Source organism: Ursus americanus, chromosome 6 (assembly GCF_024610735.1).
Source record: "Ursus americanus isolate L20-20 chromosome 6, mUrsAme1.1.p, whole genome shotgun sequence".
NCBI lineage: Eukaryota > Metazoa > Chordata > Mammalia > Carnivora > Ursidae > Ursus > Ursus americanus.
The window spans coordinates 7,631,162-7,651,020 of record NC_142132.1 but is presented as its reverse complement, the minus strand read 5'-3'; the positions used below and the strand labels follow the sequence as shown (position 1 = coordinate 7,651,020).

At 46.4% G+C, this 19,859-nt stretch overlaps 1 protein-coding gene across 4 annotated transcripts in view; it reads left to right on the top strand.

Moving 5' to 3' along the window:
* LHPP (phospholysine phosphohistidine inorganic pyrophosphate phosphatase) overlaps positions 1 to 19,859 on the top strand; it is a 129,069-nt gene that overhangs the window by 30,621 nt on the left and 78,589 nt on the right. For all 4 annotated transcript variants that reach the window (XR_015724698.1, XM_045772633.2, XM_045772632.2 and 1 more), the window contains exon 6: positions 17,011 to 17,102. Coding sequence is in view for 3 of the 4 variants with exons in the window: in XM_045772633.2 (XP_045628589.1) it covers positions 17,011 to 17,102 (92 nt within the window). In the remaining variant the exon portion in view is untranslated. The remainder of the gene's footprint in view (positions 1 to 17,010; positions 17,103 to 19,859) is intronic.

Sequence of the window (19,859 nt, the reverse complement as noted above, 5' to 3'; positions counted from 1 at the left end):
AAATAAATAAATAAAATCTTAAAAGAAGAAAAAGACAAGCAGAGCTGAGATAGTGTATAGATTAATGATACATCTTGAATGTATATCTCTGAAAGCTCAACTACATAGAAATCCTGGACCCACTTAATTTGCAGGAAAGGTGGTCTGTCTTGCTGCTCTCAGAAGTTTAGGGCTATGGGAGGCCTAAGCTGCAGAAGTTTCTTTCAGTACTTTTGTTCTGCCCTTGTTTTTCGAAAATTCTAATTTGTAACTACTGTATCAGAAAAAACATTTCAACCCAGTTTCTTGTTGGAAGTTAACAGTCCTACCTGATGACTGTCCCATCACCTGATGACTTTCTTACCCCATCCAGCGAAAAGTTAATAATTAAAATTTAATATGTTTATTCTAGACTCAGGAGTATTGGGCAGAGTCACATGTTGAGGCTGACTGAAATAACTCCGAAGGGGCTGGGCAGGCTGCTTGTGTAGACAAGCGCATTTGAGCCAGTGTGGCAGAAAATCGTGATAAAATGGGAATTTTATGTCCTTGCGAACATTCTGAGTTTGTAAAATTACCTTCATCTCTTTGATATCAAATGCTTACATTAGTAATGATAAAACAAGAGGGCACATTTCCATTAAAAAAAAAAAGTTCATTGAAAAGACAGTATGTAGCAAGATTCAAAGAATATGTAAGAATAACATCATGCATCTTGCCGCACTCACATGATGACTGTTTTTGACACAGACGGCCTTCCCAGCATACATCTTAAAAAAAAAAAAAAAAGCAGTTATGATTTTGGTGTCCACAGTGCCCCCCACTTCCCAGGTGGTGTGGAGTTGGTCCCCAGCAGCAGGTGGTTTTCTGAGAGCATTGTTGAAAAGACAGTGTGCACGTGTATGCAGCTGGCCGAGGCTGCCCTGATGTCTGTTTTGGACATGACACTGGGGACAGTGTCAGCATCCTGCGGTGAGGCATGTACCCCCAAGATTACTGTGGTGCTCCCTTCTTGTTGGACCTGAATTTCCCACATGTGTTCCAGTCTAGAGCACTGGTCTCCCATGATGCATGGAGAAGGCTGGCCCACTGCCCCAGAAGTCTAGAACCTCTGCCCCCAAGCCTCCTTGATATCTGTGAATGTCAGAGGGCACAGGGTGTCTGGGGTCCCCGGGAAGAACCCAGGAAATGCCTTGTGAGCCTCGTAGAAGAGGAGAGGCTTGTGTTTTGAGTGAACGAAGACCACAGGCATAACGACCCTGGGTTTTCATGACTTTGTTTCCTAGGGCAGAATTTCCTTTTTTATTGTGGCATATTTCAGAGTGATTCTCCTCATATATCCTTCACTCAGAGTTAACAGAAGATTTTGCCACATTCTCTTCTTTTTCCTTTTTTTTTTTTAACTTTTTTTTGTAGTTGTATTTTTTTTTTAAAGATTTTATTTATTTGACAGAGAGACAGCGAGAAAGGAAACAGAAATGGGGGTGGGGGAGTGGGAGAGGGAGAAGCAGGCTTCTCACTGAGCAGGGAGCCCAATGTGGGGCTCGATCGCAGAACCCCGGGATCATGACCTGAGCCCAATGCAGACGCTTAATTGACTGAGCCACCGAGGCGCCTCTATCCATAATAATTTTAAAAACAAAAACAATGGAAGATGACCAGCATTGAGGATGTGGAGAAATTGGAACCCTCCCATGGGGACACTGGCCAAAATGTGAAATGGAGCAGCCACTCTGGAAAACAGCTTCTGGATGAGGTAAACAGAAGCGCCATATGACCCAGCAATTCCACTCCTACAACCGCAACCAGAACGATTGAAAACAGGTGTTCAAACAAAAACTTATACATGAATATTCATAGCAGCGCTGTTCACAATAGCCAAAAGGCAGAAACAATGCAAACGTCATCAGCACATCCACAGATCAACGAAATGTGGTCTGTGCACACAATGGAATATTTCAGCTATAAAAAGAACGAAACGCTGATAAATGCTACAGTGTGGATGAACCTGGAAAACATTATGGGAAGTGAAGGAAGCCAGACACAAAAGGCCACATTTTACATGTTATAGGGCGTTTATATGAAATGTCCCGAACAGGCAAATCAGAGAGAGAAAACAGATTAGTGGTTGCTGGGGCTGGGGGAGGGGGGCGGGGACTGGCCGCTGATGGGGACAGTCTTCCTTTGGGGTGGTAGAAATGTCTGGAACTGGACAGGGGTGGTGGTCATTGTAAATGTACTTAATGCCACTGATTTGTACGCTTTAAATGCTAACATTGTTAAATTTTGTGTTTTTTTAATCATAGTGGGAAAAAATCTACCTACAAAATCAACAGTGATTCCTTAGTATTATCGAATAATCGTATTTAAATTTCCCTGGTTATCTCAGAATGTTCTTTCATGTTGATTTGTTTGAATCAAATCCAAACAGGGTCTGTACCTTCCGTGGGGTTGTTTTGTCTCCGAAACTTCTCAGTTTAACTTTTTATCGTGGAACATTTCACGTACCCGTGCAGATAGAGAGAGTAGTGTAATGAACCGAGGTACCCATCACCGAGCTTCGCTAACGATCAACCAGCAACCACTTAGAAAAAACTTATTTTTAACCGTTCATTTTGAAGGAATTTCACACTTATGAAAGTTGCAAAATTAGCACAAGGAATTTCCATATGCCCTTAAACCAGCTTCCCCAGATGCTAACATCTTACATAACAGTCATAGAACAGTGATAAAATCAGACGTCATCAGCCAGCCCACCAGCGTCTTTGTTTGGGACCCGTTGCTTGTAGCAGTGGCGTCCCCCAGGGTCCTTCCTTCTGGGCCAGCTCCTCAGTCTTTCTCGTCTCTAAGGACGGTGGCATTTTTGAAGAATACTGGCTGGTTATTTTGTAGACTATCCCTCAGTTTGGTTTTTTTCCTCATGTCTCCTCGTGATTTAATTTAATGTTAGGTTATGCATTTTTGGCAGAAATGTCCCAGAAACAGTGCTGTGCCCTCTTGGCGCATTCCTTCCAGAGGCGCATGAGGGCATGTCGCCCCGTCGTTGCCGAGGTTCACTCTGATCAGCCTCGGAGGTGGTCTGTGCCAGGGTCCTCCACACTGTGGAATTACTACTTGTCCCATTTAACTAATAAGTATCTTGTGGGAAAGCATGGTGACTGTATAAATACCCTCTCTCCCATCATTCTTTTCCCCTCTTCACGTTTGCAACCTTTGATCATTCTTACCTGAAGCAGTTGTTACGGGGTGTTTGCCGCACGATGAATTTGTATTTCTATCATTCCTTCTATATTTATTAGCTCGAATTTACTCTAAGTAAGAGCTTTCCTTTTTTTCCCCATTGACTTGTTTATTCCAACCTGGACTCAAGGATTATTTGTTTTACTCCCTAAGTTACAGTCCATTCCTATTGTTCTTAATTTTGTTGCTCAGATTGTCCCGTATTTGGCCACTAATTAATCTTCAAGATCGGTAGCCACTTGTTTAATCTATACTCCATCCGTTCTCCTCCCCTAAATTATTTTGAATCGTATCCCAGAAATCGTATTATTTCACCTGTAACTATTTCTGTGTCCCTAAAAGATAGGAATTCTTTTTAAAATCATGGATAGTGCCATTGCCAGGTCTAAATAATACCAACAATAATTCTGTAATATCACCAAATATCCAATCATCGTTCACATTTCCTTGATGGTCTTAAAATTGTTTTATGTTGCTTACAGTTTGTTTGAATCAGAGCCGGACAAGGCTCTTGCATTGTGATTGGTCAGTGAGATTCTCAAGTGTTTTTTAATCTACTGATCCCCTTCCCAGCCCCCCATCTCCCTTTTGTTTTTCCTTGCAACTTTATGAAGGGGTAACTGGGTGGTTTGTCCTATGGAATTTCCCATGGTCTGGATTTTGTTGATTGCACCTCTGGTATACTTTCACATGCTCTTCTGTCCTCTGTTCTCTGAATATCGATCGTTAGATCTAGAAGTTTGGTCAGAATCTGGTTCAGTTTTTTGACGACTACTTTCTAGGTGGTGGTGTGTCCTCTATCAGCAGGCGGAGAATGTCCAGTTTTCTCCTTTTGTGTTATTAGCTGCTATTCATGATTGGTGCCAACTCCTTTAATTCTTCAAGGACTGTAGAATGGAAATATTTCAATTCTATCATTCCTTCTTCATTTCCCACTCTGGATTACTTCTGCATAGGAAAACTTCTCACCAGCTGTTTGTTACTCTGGGGTACAGTTCACATAGGGAGCTCCAGATAAATGCCTGTTTCTTTCTCATTGTTCATTAGTTTTTACAATAATGAGTTGATTCTCTAGTGTCCTCCCAAGGTAACAAAGGAGATTTAAAGCTACATATATCACTGGAAATTGATAGATTTAAACAGATTTGATGTGCTTCAGTCCTCGGCAGTCATCATCTTATTCATGTTGAAAGTATTTCATCTTTGACCAGTGGGACCCCCTTAAGTTGGCCTCTAGGTCCTTCTGACCTAACCCCAATAGTCTTTGAGGTACTTTATTCCCTGTTATGACAGGATGTTCCACACCTGCCCTGCACATTCCCTGCCGCAGGCCTGGGATTCACCTTCTTCCAAGGAGCCATGCTTACCTTTAGTGGAAAATGGTGTTTAGAAATCATAATGGGAGCGTTAATGGTTCTTGTTGCTATTGGGTTGATCATTTCTAAGCCTTTTTATTTATTTATTTTTTATTTAAGATTATTTATTTATTTATTTGAGGAGGGAGCATTTGTGGGGGGAGGGGCAGAGGGAGAGGGAGAAGCAGACTCCCTGCCCAGCTGGGAGCCCGACTTGGGTCTGTCTCGATCCCAGGATCCCGGGATCCTGGGATCATGACTTAAGCAGATGCTTAACCAACTGAACTACCCAGGCACCCTTTTTCTGAGCCTTTTTAGTCAACAGGCTCAGAAAAGTATCTGTCTTTAAGCATGAACTGCACCTGGAGTTCATACTGAAGCCTCTGATGCATCAGGCCTGTGGATTTCTCCTTGACCTCATCAGTCTTCTATCTGTATTTCCTTTTTCCACGTCAGACATCTTGGCTCTCAAGGATACCAGCAGAATCAGTCGTTTGTTTTCGTCCATAGTACACACAAGAGTCTTGAATCTCAGACACTATGTGAAAGAAACCAAATAAGAACAGTTTGGTGCTGCCCAGGGCTAGCAGTGCCCCGGAGCCTGGGACACGATTGTGGTTGGTGACCCAGTGGACTGGACGGCCATCACAGCGTCACTGTCCTGACTGATCACTGAATCTGATAGGACGCATGACCCTTACTGTTTAGGATTTCTTTTTTTTTTTTTGTATAGAGCACCACCCTCTAGAGATTTACAGCCAAAATACTGTATTTTAGGCCACAAGGACTAGTTCCTCTCTGGATGGTATGGTGCCAACAGGACCCTCTTTGAATTCACTTTACTTGTAATTTTTAAGGAATTGGTTTTCAACATTTACATTTTTTTATAGTTACGTAAAATATTTACTTGGCTCCAAAATCAAATCCACAAAACAAGCTATAGTCAAGGAAGTAGAACTTCTGTCCTTTTCTTTCTCTTTCTACTCATCTCATTGGAGCCCTTTTTATAAATATTATGGCTTACCTTTTCATTTCTTAAATATAAAGAACTATGTGTGTATATATATATATATATGTATTTATTTTTAAAAGATTTTATTTATTTACAGAGAGAGTGAGCTCGTGCCATCAGGAGGAGGGGCAGAGGGAGAGGGAGAGAGAGACTCTCAAGCAGACACTACGCTGACCATGGAGCCCAATTTGGGGCTCCATCCAACGACCCTGAGATCATGACCTGAGCCAAAACCAAGAGTTTTGGACACCAACCGACTGAGCCATCCAGGCACCCCTGTATATATTTATATTCTACTCATAGGATAAATTTAAGAGAGAATAAAATTCTTAAGATAATTTGTTACAGAGTAGGAGAAAAGCTAATATAATGTGAGTTTAAAAACCAGTATTTAGGGGGCACCTGGGTGGTTCATTTGGTTAAAGCATCTGCCTTCAGCTCAGGTCATGATCCCAGGGTCCTGGGATCGAGCCCCACATGGGGCTCCCTCCTCAGCGGGAAGCCTGCTTCTCCCTCTCCCTCTGCTGCTCCCCCTGCTTGTGTTCTCTCTTTCTCAAATAAATAAGTAAAATCTTTAAAAAAATAAAATAAAAATCAGTATTTAGGGGGCACCTGGGTGGCTCAGTTGGTTAAAGCATCTGCCTTTGGCTCTGGTCGTGATTTCAGGGTCTTAGGATCCAGGCCTGCCTTGGGCTCCCTACTTGGTGGGGAGTCCCTCTCATTCTCCCTCTGTGCTGTCTCTCTCAAATGAATAAATAAAATCTTAAAAACAAGTCCCAGTGTTTAGAATTATACATCATGACATTATCTTTCACATTCGAAAGGAGAAACTGCCCTCCCCGCACCTCCGAGAGCAGCTGAGGCCCATATGGGAGGCAGGTTAATCTGGGCATCTCATCTGACGGGTGCTGGGGCTGCGGGGTCGGGCGGGGGTGGGCTTCGGCTTGGGGATTCCTCGTGAATCTCTGTGTGATGAGGTTGAGGTCCCTTCAGCAGTTGATTGCGAGCGTCGGAGGCCCTGGGTAGCTGAGGGATTGTTTTCTCTGGCGGCTCTGAGCACACGCGGCAAATCTGAATCTTACTCACCTCTCACATTATCATTCTCCCTTCCACCCTCACATGTCATTTCTGTCTCTCCCCTGACAGACAGTTGAGTGGCAACTGCATGTTGTTAACACTCTCACCCCGCTGGTTTTCTAAAATGTTCGTTAATGTTGTTTGGAGCCTCAGGATGTGTAGACATTTTAAGGCAGTATTTCAAAATAAGGCCATTTCAAATGAACTGTGTCTTACGCACAGGGTAATAATTCTCCGTTCCTGCTTCTTTATTTTTAATGAAAAATGCCTATGAGGAGCGATCTTGCTGCCGCAGTGGCAGGCTGTGGTAAATCTTAAATTTTTCAAGCTGCTTTAATCAATAAAGTTATCACCAGTCATTTCCCTTGATAACTGCTCCTTCCAGGCCCCGGCCGGCTTCCACTGTTGAGTCCTCCGCCTGCGCTCTGAATGGACATAACCACCCAAATCCAATTTTCATTCTAACCTTTCCGCGGTAGCCTAGAAATAACAGATTGCTGGTATTACTATAATAGATTGGAAATTCAAACCTCTAAGAGGTAACCAGGCCCTTTCTGGGATTCAGTAATAAGGCAAAGAATAACATACCTTAAAGGTTACTTCTAGAAATACCTAATTTCTCATGGCTTAAGGCTTCTGAATCAGTGGGTGATTTTATAGCTTCATACCGCAGCCCAAATGATGTGAAGGTTCTGGCGGTTTTCCATAAACAGAAATTGTGTCCGTTGCAAATTATGCAGGTTTCGTGGAAATTGGGCCTGTTGAAACCAGAGGGCTTAGCACAGCAGCCAAGAAACTGGGGGCTGGGGGCGCCCATTGCACAGATGGGGAGCCTGAGGCTTGGAGAGGAAGGACCTCGACTACCTGGAGCGCCGTGTGTGCTGGGCACACCCGGGTACCGTCACGTATCTTTATTTGATGAAGTCCGTACTCCAGTCCTTGTCCTAGGTACTCGCATTTCCATTTTAAGGTTAGGGCAGCATTTCCCCACTTCGGCACTCTTGACATTTTGGGGCCAGATCATTCTTTGTGGTGGGGGACTGTCCTGTGCAATCCTTCCCTTAGCTGTGAAACTATAGATGTCTCCAGATGTTGCCAAATGTCCCCCCGGGGGCCAGATTGCCCCCAGTTGAGAACCATAGCATCAGGGAGTAGTCATAGAAACCCTAGATTACTCTGCTGATGAGGCATGTGGCTGGGACCCCGTCCCCTCCAGGCCTCTGCTGTAGCCCGGTTCTCAAGGCGGGGGCCAGCCACATAGCAGGATTTTTAGGCTTGGTAATTGAACTTTGAAAAGGCATATTTAGTACTACAGCATCACTTGCTATTTTGAAAAATACTAAATACCGTTGGCAGAATGCTTACTATAGACAATAAAGTTAGAGAGGATGTTAGGTGGGGAGGGTAAATGCCCTCAGGATGGCCTATCGAATATGGGGACAAGGTTTGTAGGGTTATCCTGAGAGGGCTGTGCGTAAAACATGGATGTGGCACCGTCATTCTGCTCTCGCTGGTTCTCAGATCATTCATTCTAGCTACATGGCTAGGAGGACAGGCTGTTACCCTAGTGGCAAGACCTGTGGCTGGGAAGTGAATGTCCATGTGGGACCCCTTGGGGCCATTTATTTTTCTCATGGCCTCCTCCCCGTCATGGATTTCCATGGAAGGCCTGTCCCCAGACCCCTCCCCCAGCTCAGACCCTGCCCCACAGCTGCGTGCACAGTCTCGGCTGTCAGTTCAGGGACACCTGGCTGGGACAGTGTGAGCCTGGAGCACCAGGAGAGAGCCAGGAGAAATGGCTCATGGCTCATGGCTCCCGCGGCCCCGATTTGAACGTGAAGCTGTCTCCAGACAAGGACAGTCCTAGCACCGCAGCCTTGGGTTGGAGACCGTCTGGAGTTGCAGGAAGTTCTGGCTCTGGGGTTGCTCTTAGCATATATCTCAGTCACAAGGTGTCTGTAAAACCTTTAAAACCTTATTTTTTCCTAAGCTATCCCCCCCGCCCTTGCCACCAAGAACCTTTTTTATTTTTTTTTATTTTTTTAAAGATTTTACTTATTTACTTGACAGAGATAGAGACAACCAGCGAGAGAGGGAACACAAGCAGGGGGAGTGGGAGAGGAAGAAGCAGGCTCCCAGCGGAGGAGCCCGATGCGGGGCTCGATCCCGGAACGCCGGGATCACGCCCTGAGCCGAAGGCAGATGCTTAACGACTGCACTACCCAGGCGCCCCAAGAACCTTTTTTAAAATAGATTTTCTTTTCCTCAAAGCACAAGAATTTTATCGTATGAAGTAACTGATGTTCATTAAAGGAGATAGAAAAAATTCAGAAAGTACAAGGAAAAAAGCTGCTCATCATCCCACTGGGCTAGAATGACACAAATCATGCTTAATCTTTCCAATTTTTTAGTTTTTATATGTATGTTTTTTTAAAGATTTTATTTATCTGTCAGAGAGAGAGCATGGGCAGGGGGAGCAGCAGGCAGAGGGAGAAGCAGTCTCCTTGCTCAGTGAGGAGCCTGATGCAGGACTTGATCCCAGAATCCTGGGATCATGACCTGAGCTGAAGGCAGTTGCTTAACCGACTGAGCCACCCAGGAGCCCCAGCCCTCGTAGTGTTCTTTACCATCCCCTATTGCTGGACATGGAGCTTTACTCCCAGTTTCCCTCTTGTAGTTAACCCTGTAAACACCTTTGAATGCATGTCCTTTTGTATGTATCTGATCATTTTTGGAGAAATCCCACCTAGTGGGGTAGTTGTCGGGCCATGATGCACATTGCTTCTTTCTTTTTTTTTTTTTTAAGATTTTATTTATTTATTTGACAGAGATAGAGACAGCCAGCGAGAGAGGGAACACAAGCAGGGGGAGTGGGAGAGGAAGAGCAGGCTCCCAGCAGAGGAGCCTGATGTGGGGCTCGATCCCATAACGCCGGGATCACGCCCTGAGCCGAAGGCAGGCGCTTAACCGCTGTGCCACCCAGGCGCCCCGCACATTGCTTATTTCTGTTTCAGAAAGGTGGTATCAGTTTACCTTCCTTACCAGCTGTAATCCCCCACATCCTCACCACGCCCTGTTTCTTTCTGTAAAACAGTGGTCGTTGAGCTGTGCTGTGTTGGTATTTTTCCTCACGAATGTGTCAGACTGAGGGGGGGAATTACTTAACAGTGAGCCATTGCAGGTCTCTGCGGGGGTCTGGGTGCAGGCAGAAGACCCGGGGCTCCCTGAGTGCTAGGTGTCCTCTTGAGGCGTCTTCCTGTGGGGGGGGGGGTGTGTGCCCCTCGGGCTGAGATCTGGACAGAGCCCTGTGTTCCTTCCCCCCCAGCCCTGCTCCCCCGAAAGAGGGAGAGTGTTCCTGGGCAGAGTCCTGGGATGACCAGAAAATGTCATCGTGGGCTTGCTTGGGAAAGCTCCTTGGCACTGAAAGTCCGAGCTCCCAGACATCATCACCTCTTAGAACGGGTTCTTCCCCTGGGCCCTGGGATGGTAAAGAGATGGTGGCGGGAAAGATTTCAGAAAGGTGAATGAATCTGCGTTAGGGCTTGAACCAGAAATCCCGCCTGCGGGACTCTGGATGTCCGTGTTCCGTGGGATGTCTCCGTGCTCCTTCCACAGTCAGTGTTGCAGTCAGAGAGGAAGTGCATCCCGGGCCTGACAGGATAGGGGTTTTTTATTTCCCCCGACAGCGCACCTCTTGACCTCTATCTTCTTGCCAATGATTTTTTAAATCCTAAATGATTTGGCAATAATTGCTCCTCCTGGCGTGATTATTGCCCTTCACCGATAGTAAATCTGTGAAACCCCCAGGGGCCCCAGCGCATTTTGGTATGCGGAGCCCACAAGCTGGCCCGGACAGGCATCACTGCCCCGGGCAGCTGCACACCCCGCGTCCCCGGCACCCCTGCGCTCCCCCAGCCTTACACGCGGCTTCGGGGCGCTGCCTGGGTTGGGCAGAGGCTTGTGGTGTACAAGCACAGCTGCTGTTTCTCCAGAGTTCTCCTCTGAGGGTCCAGATCTCTGCTTCTGTCTTTGGGGGCCACAGCAACAAATGTGCTTGCCCCAGGAGCCCTGGGAGGCTCTATTCTGAGGGGGAAGAATTTCTGCTGCCTTGAGAGTATCTGTGCGCAAAATTTTATATTCCCCACGAGCATGGAAGGCATCAGGCTTGACATGTAATCATTGGAAGGGCTGTTTCATTTCCAAGGAACTTCTAGCAGGATGGCCCCTGGAGCCTCGGGTAGCAATGGACAGGATCCTAAGTTTGAGTGTTATGCATGTTCCCAGGCCGACTGAAGGGTTTCAGGATAACTCCTTGAGAGGGCAGAGCAGAATCTTATACTGGGGCTCCTGGCTGGTTCGGCCGCCTGGGCCGAGCACCCACCTGCTCCCCTCCTCCCAGCTGAGGTGCTGGTGGCCCGGGTGACCCTGGCTTGCAGGATCACCCGTGTGTACAACGGGCTCTGCTGCCGTTCACCTGTCAGGTCAGGATGCACACGTTGCCACTGGCTGTTGCTTCTTTGGTGATTGATGATTTCCCCAGAGCTGTGTGGGAGCTTTGATAGACACAAAAATTAAACCCATTTGGATTTGGCAGTATTCTCCCCAGCATCAGTCATTATAGAAAAAATTTACAATTTTTACCGTATCTGGGTACTTGCCACCAGCACTCTTATTTACTTCATTTTTCTTTAAATCAATTTATTTTTAAAAACTTAAATAGTTAAAAAAAAAACTTTTTTTTTTTTTTAAAGTAGGCTCTATGCCTAGCATGGAGCCCAACACGGGGCTTGAACTCATGACCCTGAGATCAAGACCTGAGCCAAGATCAAAAGTTGAACGCTTACCCGACTGAGCCACCCAGGCGCCCCTAAGTAAATGTGTTTTATTTTTTAAAATTTATTTATTTTTAAAGATTTATTTATTTGAGAGAGAGAGAGCAGAGTCAGGGGAGGGGCAGAGGGAGAGAATCTTCAAGCAGACTCCCTGCTGAGTGGGGAGCCTGATGCGGGGCTCCATCCCAGGACCCTGAGATCATGACCTAAGATGAAACCAAGAGTCGGACACTTAACCAACCGAGCCACCCAAGTGCCCCTAAATAAATGTATTTTATTTATTTATTTATTTATTTATTTAATTAAAAAAAAAGATTTTATTTATTTGACAGAGAGAGACACAGCAGAGAGCGGGAACACAGCAGGGGGAGAGGCAGAGGGAGCAGCAGGCTTCCCACTGAGCAGGGAGCCTGATGCGGGGCTCAATCCTGGGACCCTGGGATCATGACCTGAGCCGAATGCAGACGCTTAACGACTAAGCCACCCAAATGCCCCTAAATAAATGTATTTTAAAAGGAACTTTGATCATTCCTATAAATGGGAAACCAGAATCACTTACTTACCATAAATAGATTACTCTAAAAATAAATGCAAAACAGTTACATTAAAATGCATGTCCTTGTTCTACCTAAAATCAAACAGTGTGTCACCCGTATGCAAAACTGACTTTGGGAAGCTTGGGATTCAAGACAGGATCAAGGGCATTAGGAAGCATATAAAGTTCAGAATATGCACTGGAAGAAATGCATCTTCTGGGGCGGGAGGGGTACTGTAGCTGCTCGCATTTGGCATAGTTCTTAGTGCCAGCGGTCACTGTCCCTGTCCGAGCGGCCTCCTGGGGCCAGCCTCTGCCTGCGGCGTCACTGATGAAAGCCCCTTCAGCCTCTGCTTGAATATGATCAAGTGACCGGGGCTTGGTACCTGCGAGACAGCCTGGGCCGGTTGTAAGAAGAGCCTCGTGTCTACCCGGAACTACCTCCCTGACCTCCAGAGAGGCACCAGCTCAGTCTTTGGTCTTTTCCACAAGCTCCTCATGATTCCTCCAGTTATTTGAATGCCTGTTGAGATGTTTTCAAGGACAGTTGCTTCAGGCTTATTAGCTTGTCCTTTGTGAAGTTCATTGTATGGCTTGCCTTGGTGAATAGTGGCAGATGGGTTGTTAGTACACATGGGTGTCCCCTGCTGGGAATGCCTTCACCCCTTCCCCTACCTCCTAACCTGGTTGGCCTCTTTTGCTCTTCAGATAAAAGCTCAAAACCTCGCCTCCTCCCGGAAGCCTTCCCTGACCACTACCCCCTTGCAGCCTCCTGTACTTTTTCACAGGTCTTGGCTATGTATTTGTGAAATTATCGGATGAACATCTGTCTTTTGCATTGCACTGGAGGCTTCATGAGGGTAGGGACAGTGTCTCGTTGACTCCCTGTGTCCTTACTGCCTGGTCCAAAAAGGGCTTGATACAAAAGAGCTGGGTCACTGGAGGTAAGAATGTCATCACAGAGACTGAATTGGGGCTAGATTGGGAATTTCCCCAACAAAACATTGCCTAATATTTTTTTTTCCTTTTAAATATGTACAGATAATTTAAGTCCAGGCACTGTCCTTGATGCTTAACTTGCATGATTTCATTTAAATGCCACACCATGTGTACCCATTTTGCAGATTGAAATGGTGGCTTGCCCAAGACCACAGAGCTAGCAAATAACAGAGCTGGAGTATGAGCCTGGTTGCTCTGGCCCCATCTGAATCCCAAGCTCAGTCTGTCCATTCTGCTGGTCATATAGGGCCTGCCTCTGTTTCCACTACCCTATACCCCCCACTCTTAAGATGGAAGACAAGCTCCATGTGGACTCCTGTCCTCACAAACAGAGTCCAAACTCACGGGTAGGACCCCCCAACATGAATGTTTCACAGTCATCATTTTTTTTTTTAAGATTTTATTTATTTATTTGACAGAGAGAGAGACAGCCAGCAAGAGAGGGAACACAAGCAGGGGGAGTGGGAGAGGAAGAAGCAGGCTCCCAGCGGAGGAGCCTGATGTGGGGCTCGATCCCATAACGCCGGGATCACGCCCTGAGCCGAAGGCAGAAGCTTAACGACTGAGCCACCCAGGCGCCCCTTCACAGTCATCATTTTGATTTTCCTTGATTTTGGCTTCTGTGTTTATTCATTGGTTCACCATACCTGGCATCTGGATTCCAGAGAGGAGACTTGTGGAGTAACTGTTGGTTTTGAAGCTTCTGTCCTGGCAGCATCAGGACACCTGCCTTGTCACAGGAGTCTAGTTTCTCAGGCCTGTCTGGCCTCCAACCATGTAAATTCCAGACTGGACTTGAGAACAGATGTAGGAACATATTTGATGTCTGAGGCGTTGGATTCCACATCTTCTCCTGAAAATATTGGGAAGCTTTTAATCAGAGTTCTGTGGTGGTTGAGTGAGGGAGGCTGCTCTTTTTTCTTTAAAAATACATTTATTTAAGTAAGAAAGTATGAATCGACTTGAACAAGAATATTAATAATACATATTGATATTAGCAAAAGGAAGCCCACTAGTGACTAAACTTCAGGCAACACTGAAATAGACTGTACATTGGTGACCAGTGAAGAGTCCAGTTGGCTGTGCTTCCGACCTGTCTCCAGACGTGGACAGTCATGCCGTCACCCCAAATACCAGTCCACTCAGCAAGCTTTTGTTGGTCCTTAGCCAAGCGCCAGCATCGGCACACATCCCCGCCTACAGGAGCTCACACGCTGCTGGAAGAGAGAGAGAACCCATACAATGCAGTAGGGGACGAGCAGTGCAAGGGGGTAATCAGAGGGCTTTGGGAGGGCCTTGGAACGGCTTTGGAACCCCGCTGGGTTCGAAGGTGGTGGTCTTGAAAGCCTGTTAGGAGTTGGCCAGTAGAAGAAGGGAGCTAAGTGGGCAGAAAGGTCGGCATGCGCCACAGGTCACCCTCTCTCTGTTCCTCTGTGCAGATCCATATTTCCAATTAGTATCCTTTTCTTTTTGCCTAAGAGACTGCCTTTTACATTCTTTTGTGTGGATCTGTTGGTGATTATGTCTTTTCGCTTAAGACATCTGAAAATATCTTTATTTCACCTTTGTTTTTGAAAGATACTTTTGCTGGGTATAGAATTCTAGGTTGGCATTTTCCACTCTCAGTGCTTTAAAGATGGTGCCCCACTGGCTACTCCCCTGCATTGTTATCAGTGGGAAATGTCATGTCTTATCTTTGTTTTTCAGTATGTCACATGCTTTTTTTTTTCTTCCTGCAGCAGCTTTTAAGGTTTCGCCTTGTCCCTGACTTTGAGCAGTTTGATGACATCATGCCTTAATGTCATTGTCTTCATGTTTCTTGTGTTTGGTGTTGATTGGAATCTTTGATCTGTGAATTTATGAGTTTTATTGTGTTTGGGAATTTTTCAGCCATTAGGAGGAAGTCAAATATTGTTTCTGTCACCTCCTCTCATCTCACCGTCAGGGATTCCAATTCTATGTGTATCAGGCCCTTTGAAGTCACATCATAGTTTGATGATGCTCTGTTCATTTTTTAAAAAAAGATTTTATTTATTTGAGAGAGAGAGAGAGTGTGTGCATGAGTGGGGGGAGAGGGGCAGAGGGAGAGGGAGAAGCAGACTCCCCACGGAGCAGGGAGCCCAATGCAATCCTCCATCCCAGGATCCCGGGATCATGACCTGAGCTGAAGGCAGATGCTTAACCAGCTGAACCACCAGGCACCCCGTTCTGTTTACTTTTGTTAAATTATTTTTTCTCTTGGTTTCATTTTGGATAGTTTCTATTACTGTATCTTCAAGTTCATTAATCTTTTCTTCTGCATTGTGTAATCCAGTATTAATTTCATCCAGTGGTAATGTATCTCAAGGGCTACTTATGTGAGTAAGACGGAAGCATTATTTAGTTCCACTCGCTTGCCATTAGTTATAAATATCAGTAAGTTGCACGGTTACTAGTAACTAAAAATAAAAGCAGTTCTTCTCCATCGGAAAAAAATCTGGTGTAGTTGCCATCTCTAGAAATTTGGGATCTTTTCTTTTATCTTCCATGTCCCTACTTAACTTTTGGAGCATATGGACGATAGTTGCGGTAACTGATTTAATGTCCTTGTCTGCTAATTCCCACATCTGTGTGAGTTCTGGCTCAGGTTAGACTGATTTTTTTCTGCTCATCATGTGTGGTGTTTTTCTTGTTTGCGTGTCTGATCACTTTTTTAAATTAGTTGCCAGACGTTGTGAATTTTCCTTTTTTTGGGTGCTGGATATTTTCGTATGCCTATAAATATTTTTGCACTTTGTTCTGGGATGCAGTTAAATAACTTGGAAACAGTTTGATCCTTCCAGATCTTGCTTTTAAGATTTGGGAGGAAGCACCAGAACAGGGTTTGGTCTAAGGCTAATTACTCCCTACTACCGAGGCAAGATGCTTCTGAGAACGCTACCCAGTGCCCTGTGAATTATGAGATTTTCCAGTCTGGCTGGTGGGAACAGGCACTCTTCCCAACCCCGTGTGAGGTCCGGGCAGTGTTTTCTTTCATTTTTCAGTGTGATTCTTTCCCTGGCCTCGGGTGGTTTCCTCACTCACGTGTGCTGATCAGCAGTCTGTAGAATGCTGCCTCATTCAGAGGGACCCTCTGCAGATCTGCACCCTTCCTCTCACTCCAGGTCACCCCCTCCTCTCTGATACTTCGTCCTGGGAACTTCAGCTGCCTCAGTCTCCCAGCTCCTAGCTCTGTCCCTCAATTCCAGGACTGTGCCAGGCTCCGTGTGGTTCTCCCTCCCTGCACCCACAGTCTGGAGGCACTTCGAGGGGCTCACCTCATGTGTTTCCTGTGTCCCAAACCACTGCCTTTCACTGCTTGATGTCCAGTGACTTGAAAACTGTTGTTTCCTATAGTTTGTCTGGTTTTCTAGTTATTTCAGGTAGGAGAGTATATCCCACAGGATGCTCTTTGAAATGACAGCCAGGCTGCAGGCATTTCCTCTGTGTGTGTGTGTGTATTTTTATTTGCATGTTATTTTGGTTTTATAATGGTTTTATAATGAAGGTAATACCTTCATTATTGAAAGCAAAACCTCCTAAACTATGAGCTACAAAGATTTGCCAGAAATTTAGTTTTCATAGAACTAGTGGTTGGCTCCTGGTTACAGAGCATTTAGCTGAAGGTAAAATCGAGCCTGAGTTCAATGGAGGCAAGACAGGGTCAGCCTCCTCACACATCCCTGTGGCACTGTATCACTTTGACACCTGCTGATTGATTTCATGTTGCCCACGTATGCACTGTTAGAGCCACTCGGCTCTTGGGTAGAGGGGGGAGTGTGTGTGCAGCAGGAGACCTATTCAATATGGGTTGACTTTTAATCAATACAATGACGATATTGCCTTGTTTAATTTGTATGATGGTGGTTTTAATTGGTGGCAGTTGATTATGTCAAAAAAGATGAAGGAGCACAGAATCAACTGTCCTGACATCACTTCTGAGCTCATGTCCCTGCCCGGCAGGCCATCATGATTGGAGACGATATCGTGGGAGATGTTGGCGGTGCCCAGCGGTGTGGAATGAGAGCCCTGCAGGTGCGGACGGGAAAGTTCAGGTGAGTGCCCTGCACGTGGTCAGGTTCATCTGCCTGCCTTCCTCCATGGACTCCTGGGGTGTCCATGTTTTGTTTTGTTTAATTCCCCAAAATAAAGGGGGTTATTCTTTCCAAAAAGAACGGTATGTGGACATCTGCTGACCTCTGTGTAACTGTCCTCTAAGATGGGCCTTGCTGACCTTTCATCGCAGAGAGTGGTCAGGTAAAGCAGATTTTGATACAGGATCCAGGATTCAAAACTGGGATTTAAATAGGGTGGAGCGTGGAGACAAGAGAGCAAGGGCTCCCTCCCTCGGAGCTGGGAGACCGAATTTGGGCTGTGCTCCGTTGGGCAAGGTGGTCAGAGCCTTCCCTGCTCATGGAGCTTCCTGCTTGTGGGCACTTGGCCCCTCCTGGTCACCCTCCTTCTCCTTCTGCCGTGCCTTCTCTGTGTGTGGGAGACGGAGAACCTAGAGATGGCAGGTCTTTCCTGGGTCAGGGACCCCTTGGAACCAAACCTCGGTCTCCAGAGGAGTTTGTGTTTCTTTCCTGAGTCAGAAGTCCGGCTTAGTCTTGGGCAGGTCACCAACGGGCACATCTCAGGGGTCAGGTGCCTGTGGGCATGTGGAGGTGCCCTGTGGTATCGGGGTTTGGCTTGTTGAGGGTGTCTTAGACATTAGACCATTGTCTTGCTTGTTCTAGAAGGTTTTGATTGTGGCTCTTCAGAGAAAGTACAGTTTTGTGGATGCTGGCGAGACTTGGTTAAAACATGATTACCCAGGGGTACTTGGATCAGTGGCGGCGTTTGGGGGGAGCGGAGGGTTGCATCTGTCCTGAGTGATTGGCTTAACGGGGTCAGAGAAATGGGACACCTGGGTGGCTCAGTCGGTTGGGCGTCCAACTCTTGGTTTCAGCTCATGTCATGATCTCATGGGTCGTGAGATGGAGCCCTGTATTGGGCTCCCTGCTCAGCGGGGAGTCTGCTTGAGATTCTCTCCCTCTGCCCCTCCCCCTGGCCGCATTCATTCTCTTTCTCTAAAATAAATAAATAAATCTTTTAAAAAGACAAAAGACAAAAGAAAACAAAAAACCAGGTTCCGGGAAATGGATTAGAAGGTCCTAGTTACTGTGAGGCCCCTGTCCTGTGTGTGATACCCAAGAGACCTGTGGGTTTGGGGTGGACACAAGGCGAGTGAGGAAGGCTTGATGCCCGTGGGGTCTGCGGCCTGAAAGTCCCTTGCAGCTACGTCCTGGACCCTCCCAGGGCACTAGAGGCTCTCTTCAAGCCTCTGGCACAGCTGAAATATCGGCCCTCAAAGGAAGGTTTTCTGGGTCCCCTTGGCTATGTCTGGCCTAAGGAAGTAAGGGAGACCCCACTCACAAACTCCTGAAATATTTCAAGAAAGCAGCCTGGGGCCCCAAGGTCCTTAATTCCACTGTTCCCCCAAAGGTCAGTGGTATAGGGGTTGCTGAGCAGTGCGGCTGGACACCCTCTGGCTGATGCCCTGTTGCATGGTGCTGCCCCCGTCCATGGTGCTTCTCCTGTCCTACCTCCCCGCACCGGGGCTGGTGCTTTTCAGAGGCCTCCATGTGCCCGTCTTCCAGGGATATAAACCTCATCAACAGTTGGCCAGATCCTTCTAGGCTGCTCACTGTGTGTGGATGAACATAGGTATGTGTATATATATATATATATATATATATATATGTATATGTATATATATGTATATATATATATATACACACACACACACACCTTTACATATGTATATATATATATTTTTCCCCCCACAGAAATGGCATTATATTGCTGTACAACTTGTTATTTTCTCGGACAGTGTTTTGGGGCATCTTTCCATGACCATTCTTCATTATTTTAAGTGTCTCAGGAGATGCTCCGCATTAAGCACCAGCAGGCCTTCAGCAAAGGTGAGGTGATGCTGACAGCGTCGGTGATCCCGTCTCCCGTTGGGGTACAGCTGCCTGGCCTTGAGTGCGGAGGATGGGGCTTAGTCTGTCTTCCCTTGAAGGTGTTACAGTTTCGTATCTTTTTATTTGTTTGTCGTAAGGACGTAAATCTGCCTTTGCTGGCATGCAGGGCGGGGTGAGAGGAGCTCTATTACAGGTAAGGCAGCAAATGAGCCATCTGTCTAAGGAGGGGGCTGGGTTCTGTGCACGCGAGAGCCGGTGGGGGACCTCTCTGCCGCCGGCCACTCTCCAGAGCTGCGCTGTTGAGTACCGTGGTCACAGGTGGCCTTGAACCGTGGCTGGTTTCAGTTGGATATGCTGGAAGTACAAAATACAGTTTTCAAAGACTGTGTGGGAGAGAAAGAATGTGAAAAGGCTCGTTTGTAATATTTTATACTGATTACATGCTCAGAGGCTGATATCTTATGTTAATTTCATCTGCTTATTTTTATTTTTGTCAGTGTAGCTGCTAGAAAGTTCTTGCTTGCCTCCCTGGCTCACATCAGCGCTCAGTGCATTTCTGTGGGGCAGCGGGGCCCTGCACCTCCCACTTTCCCCTGCAGATGGCACTCGCGACACACAGACCCCAAAGGACAGCTGGAGAAACTATGTGCTCTGCGGGCCCCTGTCCGGCTGGGAAGCTACAGAGGCCTCCATGGCAGCCTGCATGGGGACCACTTCGTGGTATTCTCTGTGATTCTCCCGTGTGGGTCTGCTTCCCTCCAGAATGCAGTCGGGTCTTCCTGAGCTGACCTTTATCTAACTGGAGTTACTGCATGTTTCACGGAGCATAGCTGGTTCATCCTGGTG